This window comes from Botrytis fragariae (assembly GCF_013461495.1).
Source record: "Botrytis fragariae strain BVB16 chromosome Unknown tig00000797, whole genome shotgun sequence".
NCBI classification, from domain to species: domain Eukaryota; kingdom Fungi; phylum Ascomycota; class Leotiomycetes; order Helotiales; family Sclerotiniaceae; genus Botrytis; species Botrytis fragariae.
The window spans coordinates 953867-974636 of NW_023501013.1; the positions used below are offsets into that span (position 1 = coordinate 953867).

General features: G+C 44.4%; 7 protein-coding genes across 7 annotated transcripts; 3 read left to right on the forward strand and 4 right to left on the reverse strand.

Moving 5' to 3' along the window:
- Positions 1–1562: 1562 nt before the first annotated feature.
- On the forward strand, positions 1563–3343 carry Bfra_010670 (uncharacterized protein; the record flags this gene model as incomplete). Its single annotated transcript, XM_037341007.1, has 2 exons — positions 1563–2933; positions 3056–3343. 2 exons carry the CDS (start codon positions 1563–1565, stop codon positions 3341–3343), a joined length of 1659 nt encoding a protein of 552 aa, XP_037186650.1.
- A 393-nt stretch (positions 3344–3736) lies between these two features.
- Bfra_010671 (putative solute carrier family 25 member 38 protein) lies at positions 3737–4862 on the reverse strand (the record flags this gene model as incomplete). Its single annotated transcript, XM_037341008.1, has 2 exons — positions 3737–4695; positions 4823–4862. The coding sequence occupies 2 exons, from the start codon at positions 4860–4862 to the stop codon at positions 3737–3739; spliced, it is 999 nt and encodes a 332-aa protein (XP_037186651.1).
- Positions 4863–5241: 379 nt separating this feature from the next.
- Bfra_010672 (putative nitrilase protein) lies at positions 5242–6673 on the forward strand (the record flags this gene model as incomplete). Its single annotated transcript, XM_037341009.1, has 4 exons — positions 5242–5478; positions 5527–5619; positions 5706–6068; positions 6308–6673. The coding sequence occupies 4 exons, from the start codon at positions 5242–5244 to the stop codon at positions 6671–6673; spliced, it is 1059 nt and encodes a 352-aa protein (XP_037186652.1).
- A 533-nt stretch (positions 6674–7206) lies between these two features.
- On the reverse strand, positions 7207–8020 carry Bfra_010673 (putative methylene-fatty-acyl-phospholipid synthase protein; the record flags this gene model as incomplete). Its single annotated transcript, XM_037341010.1, has 4 exons — positions 7207–7718; positions 7784–7800; positions 7860–7908; positions 7960–8020. The coding sequence occupies 4 exons, from the start codon at positions 8018–8020 to the stop codon at positions 7207–7209; spliced, it is 639 nt and encodes a 212-aa protein (XP_037186653.1).
- Positions 8021–8682: 662 nt separating this feature from the next.
- On the reverse strand, positions 8683–10318 carry Bfra_010674 (putative rxt2-like protein; the record flags this gene model as incomplete). Its single annotated transcript, XM_037341011.1, has 4 exons — positions 8683–9779; positions 9837–10002; positions 10064–10185; positions 10246–10318. The coding sequence occupies 4 exons, from the start codon at positions 10316–10318 to the stop codon at positions 8683–8685; spliced, it is 1458 nt and encodes a 485-aa protein (XP_037186654.1).
- A 757-nt stretch (positions 10319–11075) lies between these two features.
- On the forward strand, positions 11076–14868 carry Bfra_010675 (putative glutathione transferase omega-1 protein; the record flags this gene model as incomplete). The annotated part of the gene is made up of 3 exons (XM_037341012.1): positions 11076–11333; positions 11472–12957; positions 13010–14868. 3 exons carry the CDS (start codon positions 11076–11078, stop codon positions 14866–14868), a joined length of 3603 nt encoding a protein of 1200 aa, XP_037186655.1.
- A 1675-nt stretch (positions 14869–16543) lies between these two features.
- Bfra_010676 (putative intermediate filament protein) lies at positions 16544–20436 on the reverse strand (the record flags this gene model as incomplete). Its single annotated transcript, XM_037341013.1, has 3 exons — positions 16544–16610; positions 16729–19526; positions 19579–20436. 3 exons carry the CDS (start codon positions 20434–20436, stop codon positions 16544–16546), a joined length of 3723 nt encoding a protein of 1240 aa, XP_037186656.1.
- Positions 20437–20770: the final 334 nt, after the last annotated feature.

Below are 20770 nucleotides of genomic sequence, written 5' to 3' on the forward strand. Positions count from 1 at the left end.
ACTCATCATCCAATAATTCAAAATCCGAAAAGAAGGTATGGAACTCGATTCTACTCCGACCTACTCCAAAGTTGGGGGCTAAAAAGCCCAAGCGAATGAAATCTAAGCGCTAACCCAACCCCTCCCCTTTTTCCGATCCCTCTTTTTCGAATGCCCAATCTATACACCATCCTCATCTCATCTCATCTCACACAGCGTATCGCGAAACTCCCAACCCAACAATTTGTGTATCTTTTGTCTTCCATACTCTTTTCCTCCACCCCACCCTTTACTTTTCCCTTCATACATTTCTAGATTCTTCACCAACCAACGAACCACAACTCCACGTAAAACCTAAAACGCTTTTTCAACGTTCGGTTACGTTACAGTGGGGAAATATCCTTCAGAGCCTCAAGTGATCAAAGTCTAAACTCCTCAATCATAGTGTTACAATGAGCCTAATCCAATCTTACATCAAGCATTAGCATTGACATTAGCATGAGCACTTGTACCTACTTCTCTATTAACACCCTACAATACCAAGCATATCGTCTATCCCTACCCACTAACTCCCCTTCACCATAGGATCAATTTACGAAAGCTAAATTGGATTCGATGGTTTAGCTGCTTAGCTGCATATAATTGACTTCAAAGATGCAGTAGCGCAAGAGCATCCCCACTAATATCGTTAGGGCTGTACGTACAAGAGTACATGGGATAACTAACAGGAGTGAGAATTGCTCTTCTTGAACCATGGTGTGTATACTTGGGATAAACTCAGGGTGTTCTACAAACCCGTCGTGATCATTCACCTCTCTGTAAATAATAATACTCGGAAATGATTCAAAGATAGAGACTAGGTATCTATAACAGCCCAGTAACGCAAGAAATAAATACAGGGGAAAGGCAACCACATCCACAAGTCCAAGTAAATCAGTCATTCAGCCGCTCCTCGGAGGGAAGTGAGGGGGGATTTCCAACCACACCTCGGGACACACCTTGAATAAATGCAGATGCAGTAATTCCCCCCAATCTAATCCAGTAAAAGACTCTCAAATAAGCCCATGCCCATTCCTGCTGACAAGACACCCGCTTGATTTCTTTTCCTGTCTTTCCTACCTACGACTACTTCCTTCCTTCCTTCTTCTCTTTACTTCTCTTCAACATACTACCTAGGTATCCAGTATCTCAGTACAGAATAACACAGTGGGATATCCTACTGAAGATCCCCAAACGAGAAGCTCTATTTGAAGGACCAAGCAACTCAACTAGCAAGACGTAGACGGTCTTCAAAAAGCTTATCGCACCACATTTCATCCTATCTCAACGTCGCAATCAACATATCCCAACCCCTCGGTCGCTTCATCGCGGGGTCAGACCGACCAACCAACCAACCCAACCAAACCAAACGGCCCATCTATCCAAAAGTCAAATCACTCTTCAAAAGTCACAGAGCATATATAGCATCTTACCATTTCGAGTACTGTCTCCACATCAAGAGAATTCTACTCCTTTTTCTTTCTTTCTTTTTTTTTTTTTTTCCAACTCCCAAAAATAAATAAGTAAAAAGAAAGAAACCAAAAATGGCACGACACTACTACAACGACGACGAAGAACTCGACATCCACATCTCCCGCGAAACACGGGCCCGCGACCCCGCCGCCCCAATCCCCTACCGACGACCCCAGCACCCACCCGTCCCCGCCTACCGCTACGGCACAAGCACCTATCTCACTCCCGAAATCTCCTCTGGAATCCGCCGCTCCAGATCAACCAGTCATGGCGAACGCTCTCCCATTCCTCCGCCTCCCCCCGCGGCCCCCACTCCAATCGCTCAACCCATCATCGTAGATAATTCCCGCCGCATCTACAACGACTACGACAGCGACAGCGACTCCTCTTCCGCCTACGAATCCCGACGCGCGCGAAGCCGCTTGAGCGTGGGTGAAGTGGGAGGGCGTCGAAAACATCGCAGTCGCAGCCACAGTCGTCATGTGAGTCTGTCGCACAGTCACAGTCCGTCGTCCTCTGGCCGACCGAGCTTCACGCGTGATGATTTTGAATTGGAGCGTACGCGCACGGAGCTCGAGCGGATCAGGTTGGAGAAGGAGAGAGAGCGGAGTGAGAGATTGGTACGGGATGGGGGGGAGTTAGCACGCTACAGAGCGGAGAGCGAGAGGGAGCGAAATGAAAGATTGCTGCGCGAAGATATCGAATTGCGCATGACGAAGGGGGAATTGGAACGGTACAAGTCCGAGCGGGAGCGCGAGCGCGAGAGAGAGAAGAACGAGAGGTTGTTGAGAGAAGATGTGGAGCTGCGCATGACGAAAGGAGAATTGGAGCGCATCCGATCCGAGAAAGAGATGGAGAAGAAGGAACGCATGTTACGGGAGGAATTTGAATTGCTGTCTCTCAAGGAAGAGAAGAAGCGCATGGAGAAGGAAAAGCGCACGCAGGAAGAGAGGGAGCGGGCTGATAAGGAAATTCGTGATACATACGAGCGTATGAAGCGAATGGAACAGGAGCGACACGCTCGCGAGAAAAAAGAACGCGATGAAGCCATCGAGAAGTACAAGCGAGAAGAAGCCGAGAAAGCTGCTCGCGAACGCAAAGAACGGGAAGAAATCATCGAGAAGTTTAAGAAGCAGGAAGCGGATCGTTTGGCTCGTGAGAGACACGAGAGGGAAGAGAGAGAAAAGGAATACCAGAGGCGTCTGCATGAAGATCTGCATAAAGCGGGTTTGAACGAACAACAAATCGGAGCGGTGAAAGCTGGAAAGGCTCTTCCTCCTCCGCAGGTTCAGATGCCTCCGCCACCGCCACCCGTTCAACATCCTCCGCAATATCAAATCCAACCTGCGGCTCCGAGACCAACGTATACGAGAATGTCGAGGAAACACTTGTCGATTGAAACTTTGAGGGTTTATGGAATTTCGTATGAATTTGACAAAGAGGTATTTACCCCATTTTTCTTCTTTTTCCCTTCCATCTATCTCCTTTCTCCTTTTTCCCTTTCCCCTTCCCTTCCTCCCTCCCCCAACCCACACCACCCACTAACTCCCCTCCCTCCAACCAGGACCCCGAATTCCTCCTCATCAAACGCTGGGTTCCCGAAGACGAACAAGACATCCTCTGGACACACACCCGTCAACTCCGCGAAACACGTGCTCCACCCCACACCCACAATCAACAACACACCATCGAGTACGTCAAGGAATACGTCGTGGAAGATCGCCACAAGAAGAAACATCATCACAAGGGTGATGATTTGCAATTGGTGATTGAGAGGAAGCATAAGCATAGTCATAGTCATAGCGGGAGTAGAAGTCCGAGTCCTTTTGTTAGGTGGGCGGCTGGCAGGTAAGATGGAAGGGAAGGAAATCGTGAGGGGGGGGGGGGGTGGAATAAGAAATTGATGATGTGATGTTTGGATGAAAGATGACGATGAAAGACGATTGATGAATACCTGGAGTGGAATGGTTAATGAGTCTGTTTTGCTTTAACGATTTTTTCAAACTTTTTTTCTTAGATGAACTCTCATCTCTTTTTCTATGTTATGTACTGAGCTTCAATACCCACGACACGGATCGTTAGCAACGATATTTTACTTCCGATAATAAAAACAATCAAGCAAAACATGCAAAAGTGAAGTTGGTATCATGATTCCAATTTCCATGGGGGTATTGCAGAGTAGTAATACAAGTCAAATGATGTGAGTAGCGAGTCTGTCTATACTCCTTCATGTTTCTCTCTTCCATCAAACAATCAACTCTTTCTCCCCCTTCAAAACCGACTCGGCCCTCCTAATAAGCTCTTCATAAATGGTCCAAGCCAAAGCGGAACTAACAGCCTTTCTACCCATCCTCAACCCCAATCCATCAAAAAGACTCTTTACCCCCTCCTCCCCCACCATCTTCTTCCCCGCCATAACCAAATTTGTATATTTTTTCGGCTGCAATTGGATCCTCGTTTTAATCGCATCAAAAGGATTCGTAATCGCCGTCGCCAGCCCTGCTGCCAATACGCCCGATCCAAAATTGATAGAAGCGCTGGTACTCCCCTTCATATTTTTGCTCAACCCCAAATCGACCTTCTCAGCCAAGCCCTCAACTTGAGGAGACGAATGGACAATATGACTCAATCTCTTCTTCAACTCTTCATAAAACAACACGTATAATCCCGCATACGGAGCATCCCTAATCGCCGTGGCTCCGAACCCAGAGAAAAATCCTCGGAACCCTTCAGTAAGAAATATATCTCGTCCGGCGCCCACAATCGATTTGTACGCATACAAATTCGATTCATATCTTACTTTGATAATAGTCATAGGCATGAGAATAAAGCCGGCTCCAGCTCTCGCCACCGCCCCCGTTGACAAATTCGCTAGATTCGATAACTTGGGTAGACTGGATGAATGGATCATGGTCTTCTGTTCCACGACCCCAATTGTCCGGAGGAGATTTGATCTTGCGACATTCTGTCGCAGAGCATTTAAACTGGTGAAGTAAATGGCGGAACCGAATCCGGTGCGTAAAGCAGAGGGAACGGTTCCCCGCCAAAAAGACCGGATGCTATTTGGTGACCGCGAGAGCTCGCGAATGGTGGTGTAGAGAGAGGCATGGTTACTTTGTTGCACGCGGGTTTTGAGAAGATCGGCGGGTTGGAGGAGAACTGCGGAGAGAATTCCTGATCCTAATCCTGCTCCGAAGTGGAAATCTGGAAGAGGAGCATGATGTTAGTCTTATATTCTTACTGGAATGAATTGGATTGGATCGAATTAGATTGTAGGTGAAATATACTCGAAGTGGCGGGGCAAATATATCCTAGCTAGAGCAATACATACAAGAAGAGGATTTTTTCCCAGCATTTCCTCCATTTGACATTTCGCTTTCCTAAATTTATAATGGCATTTCGGTTGCTAATCGATGAAAGAATTGGATTCTTTTATGAATCCAAAAGTTGCTCACGTCAGGTTGCAGTACTGTGAGAGTGGAGGGATTTGGGGGTTGTTCAAAAAATGTTTCGATAAAAGTTCGGGTGCTTTGATTTCTTTGATGGACGTCATTTTTTTTCGGAATTCCGCATGGGAATGGGGGGGGTCCAATCAATTTGGGTGGTGAGGAAGTATATCACAATGGTTTCACGCGATAAGAGGAAATGAAGTGAAGATGTTGGATTTGAATTTCTTGATCATTGAAATAGAATACAGATATTACGTATATATAATCGTCTAATGTATTCAGATAACAATTGTTGAACTGAATGATAATGTTTCATCTGAAATCACAATCCCACTTTCCCGTCCTGGCTCAAATCCGTTTCCATCCCATCAGAAGCTTCATCGTTTGTCAGCAGTATCGACCAATATCAATATCAATATCACGTCACACTCCCAGAGTATCTTTTCCCAAGAACACGAGATCTTTCACCAATTCCTCTTTGAATTATTCGAATAAGTCTTTCAGTATGGATCAAGATCAAAACACAGAAACTATCATCGTAAGATATCATCCCAAGTCACATCAATATACAACTAACTCTCCCTAGGGAATAGGACAATTATGTTCCACAGCAGACATTCAACAAAATCTTCTTACATGTCAAAAACTTGCCAAAGAAGCATCAGAGCAAGGAGCAAAAGTTTGTTTCTTCCATTCCTTTGCTCCTAATACCCGAACCTCAAATATCAATTTCTATCATCTCAACTTATCTCACACTAACCCTAGGCACTCTTCCTCCCTGAAGCTACAGACTACATAACCACCCCCGGCTCACCACCCACCTCCCTCTCTCTCGCTCTCCCTATGAAAACATCCCCATTCGTTCTTGGTCTCCAATCCTCTGCCAAGGAATTTTCCCTAGCTATAAACGTCGGAATCCACGTTCCAAATGCTTCTGGAAACAAGGTCCTTAATCGATCGATCTGGATTTCTGAGTCTGGAGACATAGTGGGACAATATGATAAAGTCCATCTATTTGATTATGCAGCTGCGGGGCTGAAGGAAAGTGATAGTGTGGAAGCTGGAAAGAAGATTGGAGGACCGGTTGAGACGTGCGTAGGGAAGGTGGGATTGTTGATTTGTTTTGATGTGAGTTATGATTTTTTGGTTGTTTCGCGGACTTGAGTTTGTACGATTTTGAGTGAAGGGTTGGAAAAGGAGATATCATAGTTGATATTCCCCTTTGAAACGGTCTTCAGTATCAAGGTGACTCTTTCGTTTCTTTCTCTTCTCCTGATCACTCCCCCCTTTCCTTAAGCCATGCCTCCTTCAAACTCCCCTCCCCTTTCCACTCAAACCCAAAATTAACCCCCCTCCCCCATTCATAGCTCCGCTTCCCCACTGCCTCCCTCCATCTCCGCACTCGAAACACTCAAATCCTTACCTACCCCTCCGCCTTCACCATTCCCACCGGCCTCTTACATTGGGAAACTCTTCTCCGCGCCCGAGCAATCGAAACCCAATCTTATGTCGTCGCCGCTGCGCAAGTCGGTTCTCATAATGTCAAACGGAAAAGTTACGGACATTCTATGGTTATTGATCCGCTGGGCAGGGTTGTATTGGATATGGGAGGGGAGGGGGATGTCGAAGGAGAAGAGAGCACTCTTGCAAGCGGAAAGTTGGGAATTGCGAGGATTGATTTGGGAAAAGTGAGGGAAGCGAGGGAAAAGATGCCGTTGATGGCCAGAACGTGAGTGCTTTGTGTGTTTTCCAATTTATTTGGGTGGTTGCTGATAGATTGACTTAGTGATGTTTTTGAGTGAGAAATGCGAAGTCAACAACCAGTAATGAACAGCTAACAATAGAATATAGACGACATATAATAGATATAAATTTCAATATACAAATCTTAAAAATGTACACCGCTTTCTTTTTTCCTACCATAAAGCCCTTTGATGCAAAGTAGTTGATATCTATGCCAACCAATCCTGTCCATTGTTGAACCCCGTTTTTGATAACCCATTTTCCAAATGTATATGCTCCATTCAATCATCAATCCGTACCCATGAAATAAGCCCCTGATCTGAAATTTATCGCTCAGCTCTTTTTTTTCAAAAAATAGCAAAATACTTTATCTCTCCTAGCCATCACCATGATCTACCTGCACTACCCCATGCCACTTACTACCCCGTACCCACACTTCCCCGGTTTCACACCTTAATTCCCCGCACTCTATCATGTCCGTTCACACCTGTACAAATCGTCTCTCATGACTCCCACAAATGATTTACAATCCCTTCTTACCCTTCTTTCCACTCCTTTCTCTTTCCCTCTTGGCATAAATTTCAGCTGTAAATGGATCCTCAAATCTCAGTGCCAAAAGATAAACAACCAACACCTCGACCGTGAGCAAGATGCCCGCCGGCTTTCCCCACAAAAGTGCTGTGCCCAAGAAACTCATTGTGCTCCCATAATACATCGGGGCACTACTGACATTGAACGGAAAGCCCGTCACCATCTTATCCATCAAGATTCCAAAATAATCACCGAGATATGTACCCGTGACACCAAGAGCCCACATCGAACTCAAGACAAGTGTGTTACCGGCAAGAAGGAGTGCATAAGATGCATATTGGACAAGAGGAGAGAGAAGTAATGGATGAGTAGGTTGAGAGCGAAGAGCGCGTTCATAGAGGAAATCGCGGAAGATACCGAGGGAAAAGATGGTGACGGCGAGGAAGTAACATCCATATCTTGAATTTCCATTGAAGAGTTTCGTGAGGATTTTGTTATGGTATTCTGAAAATTGGGCAATTATATCAATAGGTGCTTTTGGGCTATAAGTGGGATTGTTTCAAATGTACCTTGACGAGCGACGGTACTGAGAGATTGAGTTAGTTTGTCATTTCTTGTGAGAGAGGAGAGGAATGTGTAGCTTACTTCCAGAAAATGGGGTTGAACGCAATAGATGCTGCGGCAACTAGAAGTTCTGGTCAGTATTTTATGAAGCTATTGCTGGGGTCGTTCCGTATCGACATACTTGCGAGGCTTTTCTGGTCAAAGTCGACCAGACCTTTGTTATTACCTAGGAAACTCGTCATGGTTGCAGAGTGTATAGGAAGAGATGTGAGATGTGATAATTGAGGTTATTCCACAAAAGACAGATATTGTAAAAGAAAAGAAATGGACAGATTGTCTTCTATGAGATTCTATAAAAGTGGTTGTCAAAAAAGGTATGGGAAATCTTTCACGTGAAAGGCTCAACAAAATCATTATGTATGTACATACCCTTCGTACCCTTACCTGTTCTCATGACGTCTTTTTTTTGGAAGCGAGTTTCAAAAGAGTGACCTCAGAAAAGGAAGCTTAATAAGCACGTACATCACCAATACCTGGGTGTAGAATTTCCACCAAAATCATGACCTTCCTACCTTCCTACTCTGGAATCATAATAATAACCGATGAATGGTTGAATAATATAATTTGCATTTCATACCGACTAATATACCTAAATTTCCCTATAAATTTCGATTTGCTCATTGTCTACCACTCACTCCATTTGTTGCATTCAATACAGAATGCATAATATAATGCAATCTTTCCTAATTGCGCCATCATGATTTCCCCCCAAGGTCATGGTATCTTCATACAGTAAGTTTATCCCCTGGATTCCTGTTCAATTTCCATATCCCATTACGCCTGCCTTCCTTCCCTTGACCCAAAATAATGTTACCCATGATATGATATGATTCGGTATGTCAGATCACTGTCGTCTCGTTCTAGTTTTCTTGGCTGTCGTTGCAGCATCTTCCTCTTCTTCATCTTGTCCTTTCTTCAAGTCTTCATCCAATCCCCATTCGTCTTTATCATACCAATCCTCACCATCTGACATATCACGGTTGTCACCGACATGTCCTTCGGCTTTTGTCCATTTCAAAACCAAATGGCGCATACGATCGGCTCTCAATAATCCGTCGTACACTTTCTGGGCTCCTCGGATAATCTCTTCTTGCTTTTGAATATAGTGTACCAATAATCTCCTCAATTCGTCAGCCTCTCCATGAGGTAAATAAAGGTCTCGATCAGGATACGAGTTCTCAGGTGCCAAAAAATAAGGATGAACGAAAGGCTCGCCATTCAAATCGGGTGTGATAGACCTCGAACGAGTCGCATTGTCGAACACCGCCTGTGCTTGGGCGCGAGTCCTCATACGGCGAGGAACAGCATTCATGACCGTATCGTCTTCATTATCTCCAGCCATTGGCTCGATATCCATTGCATCCCCGGGCCCTTGCGAACCCTCTTGGTCCATCTCAACATTGTCTGGCGGCGGTGTTAAACCATGTGCCAATTCTGAATCGTTGCCAGTGCCGTTTGCGACAGATGTGTCGGCAATTTCTCCATTTACCGAGTTAGATATCATGTCTTTGTCAACATCCAATGCCTTTCCTTTCCCTTTCAAAGCCTGAAGGGCAGCGACTCCAGAGGCAGCATCGCTCTCGATACCCATAATCATCAATCCTGAAGCAGCTACGCTATCGTCGTCAGAAGCCAGAGCTACTCTCGACATCATATCCGCGTGCTGTTTTGCAATCCTCTTCACCTGAGCCCGATGACGTTCCGTTTCTGTCTCAAAGAAAGAAGCGTCATAATCAGTTTCGACAGTTTCACACGGCATCCAAGTATCATGGCCACTGAGTCGAGTTAGGAGATGTTTAATCTTCCATAAAGATGCCATTTCTTTCTGAAGCATCTCCCCCGCATTTTTTGTTAATTCTGTTAAAACCTTGGATGTGAAGGGCTGCGATAATTTTGGATGGTCAGGTAAATCGGAGGCAGAGGTTAGAGGTGCAAGGAGTTCTACTCGAAAGAATTAGCGAGAGACTTCCAAAGTAACAATATTTTGGAATCACGAACCTTCTAGTTTTATATTTGCATATGGGTCGAATTCTGCTGCTGCTGCCTTCGCGATTGAAATCTTCTCTTCATCTTCTTCGTCGCTATCGATATTCTCGCCGTCTTCGTCAATAAGCGGGGGTTTCCTACTAATAATATCTCTCGTGTAGCCGGCATGTTCAATTGTCTATTGGTAGACAAATATTAGACAAAGATTCTCGATACTATCCTCAAAGTGCAAACATTACCTCTCTGTATATATGTCGACCATTTGGCGGGGCCAATTGACCTTGCTGCACGTATCTTGCCCTCTTTCGTAATTTGTTTCCTCGATTTGTAAGTCTTTCGATCGAAGCATCGGAATCTGATTCTGCCAAATTATATCAGATATATCGATCAACTTATTGCTCTAGTGTAGACCAGTATATACCATATGCTTTTCTCTTGACTGCTCTTTTCATAGCAATGATTGTATCCGCGATCATAGCAGCTTGCGAAGCCATTGTGACAATTTTCGAGATATGTAAATGAGAACAATATCTTTATGGCAGCTATATTCTTAGAGTCCTACGAGCATGCCGTGATTGTTCGCATTCGATAAAAGCATCCAAGAGCTGAATCTGGGGTGCCTTGAGTACGGGGTTGTTATGGAGGGTATTTGATCGCAATGAGTTTGTGGGAAATTCGAGTGTATGCGCCGGTTTACTTATCCTTGACTATAGGAAACAAGATGGGTCCCAAGTTTCTTATATCGAGAAGGAGGTAGGAGGGCAAGAAATGGGCAGAGAGGAATTTACAATGTACAATAGAAATAGAGTCGAGAATGATGAAAGTTATCTAAAGAAGCTTTGTACTTGCTAGGAGGGTACAGCGCGAGGCTACATCAATCGGCATGTCGGTGCTTATATTAGAGAATGATCCGTGCATCGCAAAATAATCAGCCTTTCGCAGGTATCCATGGTCTGAAGTTGTGAACTTGTGTATTTCTGTAAGATGGAAGCATTGAAATTAATACACCAGTATATTGCATTTGAGTAACAGTCTTATCCTACATCTTCTTCCACCAATACTTTGATATTTCAAGAGGCTGCGTTCAGATCCAAGTTAATCGTTGAGTTCAGCCTTGCCTATCTTCACATTCGAACGATTCATTCCACAATCGACCAATCTATGTTTACGAAATAACATTGTCTAGCAACGAATCCTGGACTACTTCCATCTGTAGTCTTATGGAGCTATTGAGACCACAAGACCATCAAGATGGATGGGTATGCGACTCCATATATTGCGCATAATTTACCACTGCTCATAGTCTCCGGCTTGGGCGCTGATCCATCGTCGACCAATGCCAGATTGAAGGAAGGAGGGGTGCTAATCACTTCTGATATTGCCCCGTTGGAATCAGAGGATGCAAACTTCATTCTACAGTATTTCAAAAAGAGTGACGCGGAAAATCTACCATGGAACGGACACGAGCATAGTGAGAAGAATAAGTTCAGGGTGAAGGTTATTGGACGGGTAGCTAAAGATGGACCACTCTTCTTGGAGTCATTCACTGAAGGGTTCATAGGATTATATATTACCAAGTCGCAAAGCTCCACCTCCAACGAATACCTCGCATTCCCCCGATTCTGGGAGCCCTGTTCCTAATTCTAGACTAATTTTGCACTCCCCGTTATCTCCACTGACCCTGGATCAACGGTCTTCCCAGATGGATTGTTGGATACAAAGTGGTTAGACAAACACCAAGATCTCGTACCAAGCGCATATCTTTCATTCTACAGCTTTACATCTGATCCGAACTTGGCAACTTTACATGATAATCAGTTGAAAACGGATATCAACAATATAAAAAATATATTGAACAAATCGGGTTATAAAACTCGGCTTATAGTTGCATTATTGAGCGAAACACCCGGCGTGCCACTTCCTGATGTAGAAGAGCGTCTTTCTAATATTCGTAAAGCAACTGGTCTTGATTCGAAAACTTCCTTGTTTTTCTTGCCTCCACAAAGCTCCTCTGTTGAAATTGAAGCATTTGTCGATACGATCTATTTTACTATATACCCGCTTTGTGTTGAATATTATCGTGACTTGAGCAAGCACTCAAGAAGGAAGCGCAATAGAGGTGTGGTTCCACCTCCAACAGCTCCGCCCACGTCAGGAACTTCACAAACATTAACTGGACAAGGGTGGAATGTGAGATATGACTTTAAGCTTGGAGTCTTTGCCGAATTCAGGCAGGAAATGGATGTAGCTGTTCGTTCATATGAAAGTGGCTACGAAGCATTGTTGGGTGAAGAGGTCCTCGAAACCATTGCTACATGGAGTCCTCGATTCAACGAAGGGCGTCTCATCGCCGATGTATTTGCAATCAGAATACTGCGTTGTCTACTGTGGAATGGACATTCATCAACTGCAGTCCGCAGATGGCAAATACATCGGGATAGGATACGTGACTTTGTGGATCGTAGAGGTAAAGGTTCATCAACATATGGCTGGCAAGCATGGGAAGCTCGTTGGGCAACTATCATGGCTGAGATGATTGAGAAAGTTAACTTCGCGGATTTTACTCAATCTAACTCGACCGTATATTTACCACTCGACAAAGTTACTTCAAGTGGGGTGCAACCATGGGAGAATCTTCATCATCCAGGTTATTGGTATCGCGAGGCTTCTAAACATTTAATGGCTCGTCGAGCTCTTGCCTTAGCAATACCAGAGGAAGATAGGTCTCCGCCTGGATCATCTCCCGCTTCACAAATTGCGAGTAGAGTTTATACTTATGATACATACCTTTGCCCTCAACCTCACGAGGAAAACCCTTTACCAGGTCGGACAGGCGTTGATCATGCAAGTCTTGTAATTGACGTCCTGAACAAAGCCATCACCGAATTTCAGGCGAGAGGACAACACCGTCTAGTGCAAGAGCTCCTATTTCAATGTGGAAAAGAACATATGAAAAGGGAAGCATGGGATGATGCATTACGAATTCTTCGTGCCCTGTGGCAGAAAATGACGTACAGGAATGAGGGGTGGTGGATTGTAGTTGAGGAGATTGCATGGACTTTGAGAAAGGCTGCTGCTAAGGTCGGCGATGGAGGCACAGTTGTTGCTGTGGATTGGGAACTTCTACATAATTGTCAGTATATCATGACATATAAAATTCTATCATTTGTTAACATTCAACATAGGCTTTGCTCGTCAATCGAACTGGCATTACAATATCGAAAAGTCTTTAGACGGCTTAAACACAGTCAAGGTGAAGCCCGCCATTGTACTTCATGCTGAAGAAGTTCAATCCTTCTTGACTGCGTCATATGCTTTCGAGAAGTCTGAAGGGAAGGTGGGTGAGCATTCATTGTCTCAACTAGCAATCAGGTCTTCTGCTCTAGCTTCGTCGACGCCTGTAACCATTAGCGAAATACGCGTAGAGTTTACAGGTAGTATGAAAACCATTCTTTTACGGCATAAAGTAAACACTGAATCTTCCGAGACTTTGAAAGCTAGCGTCTTGTTTAAGAAAACTTCCTTGATTGACGAATCAACTGTGGAAAAGGGTCATGATCCCGAAGATCCACCTACTCGACACACGCTGACAAGCTATGAGGATCTTACTTTCAGTCCTGGTCAGGTTAAAGCCTTCGAATTTGTTAATCTACTTCGAGAAGCAGGTGATGCAAAGGCTTTGAAGGTCACCTTTTCGATTGCCTCTGAGCTTTTCGATTTTGATTATGTCCATTCATTTGACAGGCCATCATTCCCTGAAATGTGGTATGGTGATAGTGGAACAAAGAAGAAGATTGTTCGTACCAGGCCATCATCCATTCACGTACTTCCCAAACCACCTAAGCTGGAGTTACGTATCCTCGAATTCCAGGAGCAGTATTATACAAATGAACTTGTCTCTTTACATCTCGAAGTGAAAAATGGAGAGGAAACCGATTCTGTTGTAGACCTAGAGGCCCGTCTTCTTGGAGAAAACATTCCATCAAATATTTTCTTACGACGTCTCGATAAAACGAGTTCACCAAGCGATACTGAATCTGAAGAAGAAGATCATGAACTATCACTAGGTACTATTGCTAGTGGCTCTTCTATCACAGTGGAAATGATCATCTCATCGATAGATCTACCAGCAGTCTATGATCTTAGTCTCAAAGCTTCATACAACCTCGTAACAGATCTGGAAACACCTATCTCACAAGCGATGTCAGCACAACTTTCAATCTTGAACCCCTTTGAGGCCAACTATGATTTCTCTCCTCGAATTCATCCAGACTCCTGGCCGAGCTTCTTTACACATGAAGAATCATTGGAAATCAGCCAAGATGGACAAGATAATGACCGCGAAGCGTTTGGATTGGCACAAAAATGGTGTCTAACGACTCGCTTTGCTTCATTCGCAACAGAAGACGTAATTGTCGAAGATGTTGATGTCGAAATCCTCGGTTTACAGGGTGCCATCAAATGCTCCACAAAGAGACTAACCACAATACCCGAAGGCGGCATAAGAATTAGTCCGAATGAACTCGAAGAAGCTCAATTCGATACTTTCACGCAAAAATACTCATTGGATGACCGAGGCACAGCCACTCTTGACTTATCTCTCGTCATAAAATGGCGTAGAAGTAAAGATGGATCCACCATAAATACATGTATAGTACCTGTTCCAAGACTGCTCGTCTCAAGTAGCGAACCAAGAGTCCTAGCTGCAGTAACCTATTCTTCGACTATCCCATCTATGATACACTTCGACGTCACGATCGAAAATCCTTCACATCATTTCCTCTCATTCGCAATCACAATGGATCCTAGTGAACAATTTGCATTTTCAGGAGTCAAACAGAGTACGCTGCAATTAGTGCCGCTTTCGAGAAGAACGGTAAAATTTAGATTATTGCCGACGGTTAGAGGGGAATGGATTGGTCCTATCAGGTGTGTGATTAGAGATAGGTATTTCCAGAAGGTGTTAAAGATTGCGCCGACGGAGGGAATGAAGAGTGATAAGGAGGGATTACTTATTTGGGTGCCGAGTGATGAGGAGTTTTGATTTGGGTATGAGGTCAGGGAATGTATATCTTAGATGAAGAATTGATTGATTTGTTCTTACAGGGAAATTGCTGTGTCGCTGTGTTGCCATATGACATGAACGTCTTTTCACAAATGTTAGGTTCGACATGTGGTACAGTCCAGTGTTTCATTAGATATTTGTCAACAATAAGCCGTATTCAACACTCTCCCTTCAAACTTGAGCAAATTCAGTTGCTTGCGACTCGAAGGAGACGCATACCAACTCCATCACCACCAAGCCATTCACTTCCATAGGAACCATTTGTGCGAACCGCAAACACCCACCCACCTCGCCATTCCCACCTCACCCCCCGCCGCCCTATCTCCGTCCCCTTCCTCGCCTCTCCTAACCTCACCTCACCAATATAATCCCCAAACTCACCTTCCACAACAAGCACCCCCAACGTCTCGATGGCGCAGCGGTAGAGTTCACTCATTTCCGAATAAATGTTTGTCCGCCTCTCTACTCGCAATTGGCGGGGCTTCGAATCGGACAGTGACGCTGGGGTACCGCCACACCTGTGTAACATACAACATTGGGTGTACTGGGGCTGGTACTTAGGCGGGTCATTGGGGTTTGAGAGCGTCGCGCTCTCAAGCTTTTGCTGGTTTGGGGAGTGGGGCTTGATGTTTTGGTTCCTTTTTTGTGAGAGAGAGGGAGAGAAAGGGGGGGGATATGGATGGATTGGATGGAGGTAGATAATTTATGGGGCTTGAGAGAGGGGAGAGAAGTTAGGGCATTATTTTTGGGGTTTTGATTTCTTTAATTGGGGAAGAGGGAAGGAGAAAGTGAATATTATATGGAGATGTTTTTTTGGTGGGAACTGAGAGATGAGATGGGATGAGATAATAGCAGGTAGGAGTTCTCTTCACTGACTATCTATCCTCACTCCTTTATCATTGTGTTTCTCAAATGATTTCCTGCATGTATATCTGTATCTGCTCAAGATATAAATGGAAACAAAGCTCTCTAGACTTCACCGGAACCACTCTGCCCTTTTCAACCCTCACTTCTCCCCTTGTATAAATCGCAAGCCGTTGTGACCTCAGCTGTTTATCGCACGTTTGAGAAACGCATAAATGAAGACCTCTCTGGGCTTGGTTTCACATGAAGTTCTCGCTATTCAGCTTCAACCTGAAGAGCGCTTGGGATATCCCTCTACTCCATGCTTCTCTTCCTGCGTCTCTGCCGATACTTCCCAGAAGAGATGATTTCAGCACAAAGCTAGTAGTAACACAATTAACGCAGGTTTTCATCTGTCCTGTTCACGAGTCTCACACTCTCAACAAGAGAAATAAATATCTTCATGTTCGCATATCTTCATTCCGATCTCAATCTTCATTTGCACTTCTCCTCACTTCGCACTTCATGTTTACATCGGATACCGATTCCCACATGTGAGTACTGTAAGCTGTGAGTCCACTATGTATCCATGAATCCAATCTAATTCTCGTATATACATCACACCACAACACTGATCACATCATACATTCTCTACTCTCCAAACATAGCCACTCGATCGTTTCATCCACCGAATCTGCCATTCATCAAGACAATATAATATTCGTCTGCAAACTCCATACCAATGATGCATTCAGTAAAATCAACCCAACGCCTCTGCTAAACTGTCAAACACTCAAATGCAACCAGTCAGCTATGAACCCAAATCCCCAAACAAAGCATCAATAACTTCATCTAACAGCGTAAACGTAAGATGTGCACTAAATGTATACGTTAGTCTTGTCTCACTTCATTTCGTATCATTTCATTCAATTTCATCACCACCCGCACCCCCCAACTCGAATTTCAGAAAGCAAAAAAAAAAAAAAAAACACTTACTTCAGCCTCGGATTGTTGAACGTAGCAAATATCCTCCGACTAGCCGCCTGCGCATTCACCCTTCCTACCACGCTCCCCGCCAAATCCGGTATCAGTGTTGCCAACATCAAACTAGTTTCTTTTCTGCTCTTGCTCTTTTCCCCCATAGTTCTGGTCTTCCCTTCCACCTTCCTTTCTCCCCCAGGCCACATGGAATCTTTAAGTATTGAAATATACTTCACGATCATATCATCCTGGATAAACCCCTTTACGTTCTCCCTAACTTTTCTCTCTATCGTTCCACCTAAGAGTTGGTGAAGAACAACCACTACAGCACGGCCTCGCAACCAATTATTCCCACGATTGAGTTCGAAGACTTCGAGGAAGATGTCGCAGATAGGTTTTACGAAGGGTTCTAACTCTTTATCTTCGAAGGCGTTCAGTTCTGCTTCTGCTTCGGCTGCTGTTAGAGGGTCCTCGCTTATTGTTGAGGGCATGGTGATGAGCTGGTTGGTTGCTGCTGATAAGAGATTCTGCCCTGCGACTGAAAGTTGATCTAGAACTGGAATATTTCCTAGAATATCTTCCATTCCATCTGTTACTGAGTTGTAGAATCTTGTCATGATATCCTTCTTATTGTCGATGGCACCTGCGTCTTCTAATTCTGGAGCCAGAGCACTTTGAGAAAGGAATGCGCGCAACTCTCGACTTCGACACACATCTGGTAACAGAAGAATTTCTCGGAGATATTTTTCTAATGCCGCACGTCGCTTTTGAAGAAAGTCTCCTTGTAGCTTCATAACCATCCGTCTACGAGGAAAATCAAGATGTCCTACTGATGGATACTTGATTCTCAGTCGTTGATGAAGTTCATGAAACTCGCTGTAACGTCGAGTAATGGTCCAGGTTGCAGCTGGCATCTGTTCTCCGGCCTTTCTTTGTACTTCGATAACGTAAACAGCATACTCTCGACCGTCGTCCTCTTTTCCAACCATGATCGATTTGATTTTGATCGTGGAACGTCCATAAAGACTGTTGTCACTCTCTTGAATAACATATTGCTGTCTCTGAAGCTCTTTACGACGAATCTCTCTTTCTAAACTAGCCTTGGACTTTCGCAGGATCCTGAGCTCGGCTGTATTGTTTGTGAGGTCGGCTTTTCTTGTTAATGAATCAACCACAGCGTCTTGAGCTATAAGGCGATCAATGTCAGTAGTGAGAAGAGTGATAGCCTCTGCTAGACCCAAATCGCCAGGAGCTGCCTCGTGGACTTGATCTTGATTATCTTCATCGTCGTCTTTCTCAGGGTCGTCATGTTCATCGGAAAGAAACCTTTCTTCATCCCCAAATAGATCGTTATCTGTAAATACACCAATTCTAGATGAAGTGTTTACAAGTCCAAGTGATGCTATACTTGGCTTTTCCGTTCGTTCGTGTCTGTCAGCCCCTTTACCATTCTCAAGCCCAAATAGATCCGCTCGCTTATGATCACTTGAACTCCTGTTTGAGATGTCATTCGACGTGGAATTAACGCTTGGAACTGGTGAGTTCGGGGTATCATTAGGGCCAAATAGTGAGCTTCGAATATCATCAATGTTAGGCTTATCCTCCATGATCGTATTCAACGCTGCTTCCATGGCTTGCACAACATTGTTATCTGGAACAATCACGCCAGGCTCTTGATCAAGACTCATTATCGAATTTGCCATTGCATCGCTATCCAGGTCGTCATCTTCAAATAGGGGACTTTCCTCATCTAGAGAGGCTCGAGAATTTGACATAGGGTCTGATTGATGGGTGGTTAAATCAGTGAAAGACATGGCAGCCCGACGTAAATCTGACCTCTTTGGAATCAATTTTGATGAACCTCTTGAGAAAGAAGGGGACCGTGTGTTGACTGTCATGGTAGTATTTGATCTGGGAGCTATCGACGGTTTGCGCGTTGTATTCTCCAAATTAAGTGACGGTGCTGGAGAAGGTTGGCGAACTTTCGAAGCTTCTTGAGATGTGAGACATTTGTAGAAAAGATCTGACCTTTTAAAATGTGGGAAGAATTTATCTTGCATTACTTCCAGTGCAGAGGTTTGAGCGCGTAGTATAGCTCTTCTAGCCATAAAGTATTGTTTTGAAGTTGCCTTATTACCCGCCTTGAGAAACTCCTGGACAATACGTTTCGAAGTATCCGGGACTTTGAGTTCTGGCTTGGAAAGATACGCATCGTTTATCTGGGCAAGATCCGTTCTATCGGCATCAGTCCAAGGGGCAATAGTAGTCGGAACTTCTTCGTCTTCTGCACCATCATCCTCGAGAGGATTTCGAAACCCATCAACTACAATCCAAAACTGTACAAGAGACATACAATTTTGCCTGTCCATATATTCCATGAAATATGAAAGACCAGAAGGATCATGTAAGAGATCTACAAGTGACGCATTTTCGAGCTTTGATGCTTGAACGCCATTACGGCCTGGTTGCGAGATCAGAGCTCCGCGATCACCTGTGGCAGCCAATTGGCTAACCCTTTCATCCAGTATTCTCTTTCCAATATCAAGTCGTCGCAAGTATACCGGATCTTGTCCATCCTTCAAAGCATCTCGCTTGAATTGGCTAGATACCTCACTTCGAAACCTTCTGGCATCGGACAAATTGTTTGTTTTCCTGATCGCGCGAATGAATTTTTCGAACTTCCTTTCATGATCTCCCGGTGACAATCTCGGAAACTGCGCAGTACGATTCGATTTAGGAGCGGGTGATGCATGCTCATCTAGTGCAGCTCGAAGTTTTCGCACAGTTGATCTATCTTGAAGCATAGAACGTCCCTATATTGTGTTAGCGCAAATCTCGAAATTGATGATAATTCGGGATATGTACATATGCCTCCATTATCTGATTCCACATATCCGGATCAGAAAGCATTTGCATTATGGGGAAAAGAACGGCACAAGCCACCAATTCCCTGATCAAAACTCCCACCGCACGACTTCCGATAGCATTCTCTGGTAGAATCTCCGGCAGCAGTTTTTGTGTCAAATCCCGTAGATATTCTTGTTGTACCAGCTTTGTATCCGAGAAAGCCAAAGAAGCCGCAGAATGTAGTTTCCCATCATTATATTTCGCCGCTATCGCAAGGTCCAACTCATCAGATTCCGTAACACTTCGATTCAAATTCTTGCCTCTAATAGCAACCTCCGCATTATGGAACTCCTTGAAATGCCCTGTCAGAATAGGTACAAAACGGGTTGTCACAACCTCCACCAAATCTATATCCAGTAATCGATCCCGCAGATTGACAAGAGCCAATCTTATCGTCTTGTCGACCTCGTTGGTAAATGTCGGGTTCCTGCTAATACTCCCATACCACGAAGCCACAAAATCGCGAAGTATAAGGTCTAAGAAATCGTCGAGGGCGCATGATACCATAAAAGAGTCTGGGAACAATGGCTTTCGTACATGCATTTGTCGTGTGCGTAACGCGGCTATTTCCTTCTTCCATTTCGCCGCTGCCAGAAATGCAGGTCCTTTTGGTCGGCGCACAATATGTTCTTCTCCGTATTGGGAACCTCTAGATGTAAGAAGTAGCAGAGCTATGAGCCCTACGATGGGTACAATCAGTCCTGCGACAAATGCATATCCAATCCAGCGCAAGGTCGGGATCCAATTGGTAGCAAATCCCCAAGCAAAAAATACGGCAATACCAGCTAAGATCACATCCCGACGACTCAGGGCCATAATCTGTGAAGGGCAATTGTATTTATGAACAGCATTTTTGGTGGGAACTTTTTTGGGAGCTCTATTAAGGTCTCACAATGGTTGTAGCTTTCGGCTTTCAGGGTCCTCGCGTAATCTTTCCATTCCATTTCACATGCAATATGACCAGTCACGGTCGACGAGCATATCAATCTTTTCACAATGGGAGAATGGACAATTTATGAATTGAAATGTAGGCATGATTTCGAATTATTTTTTCATTTGCTTCCTCTATTCGACCTTCGACAATCGCAACCCTCGTCAGGAATAGAATAAACATAAATTCCCATTGGCTGGCTTCTATAGCCATTTTTTG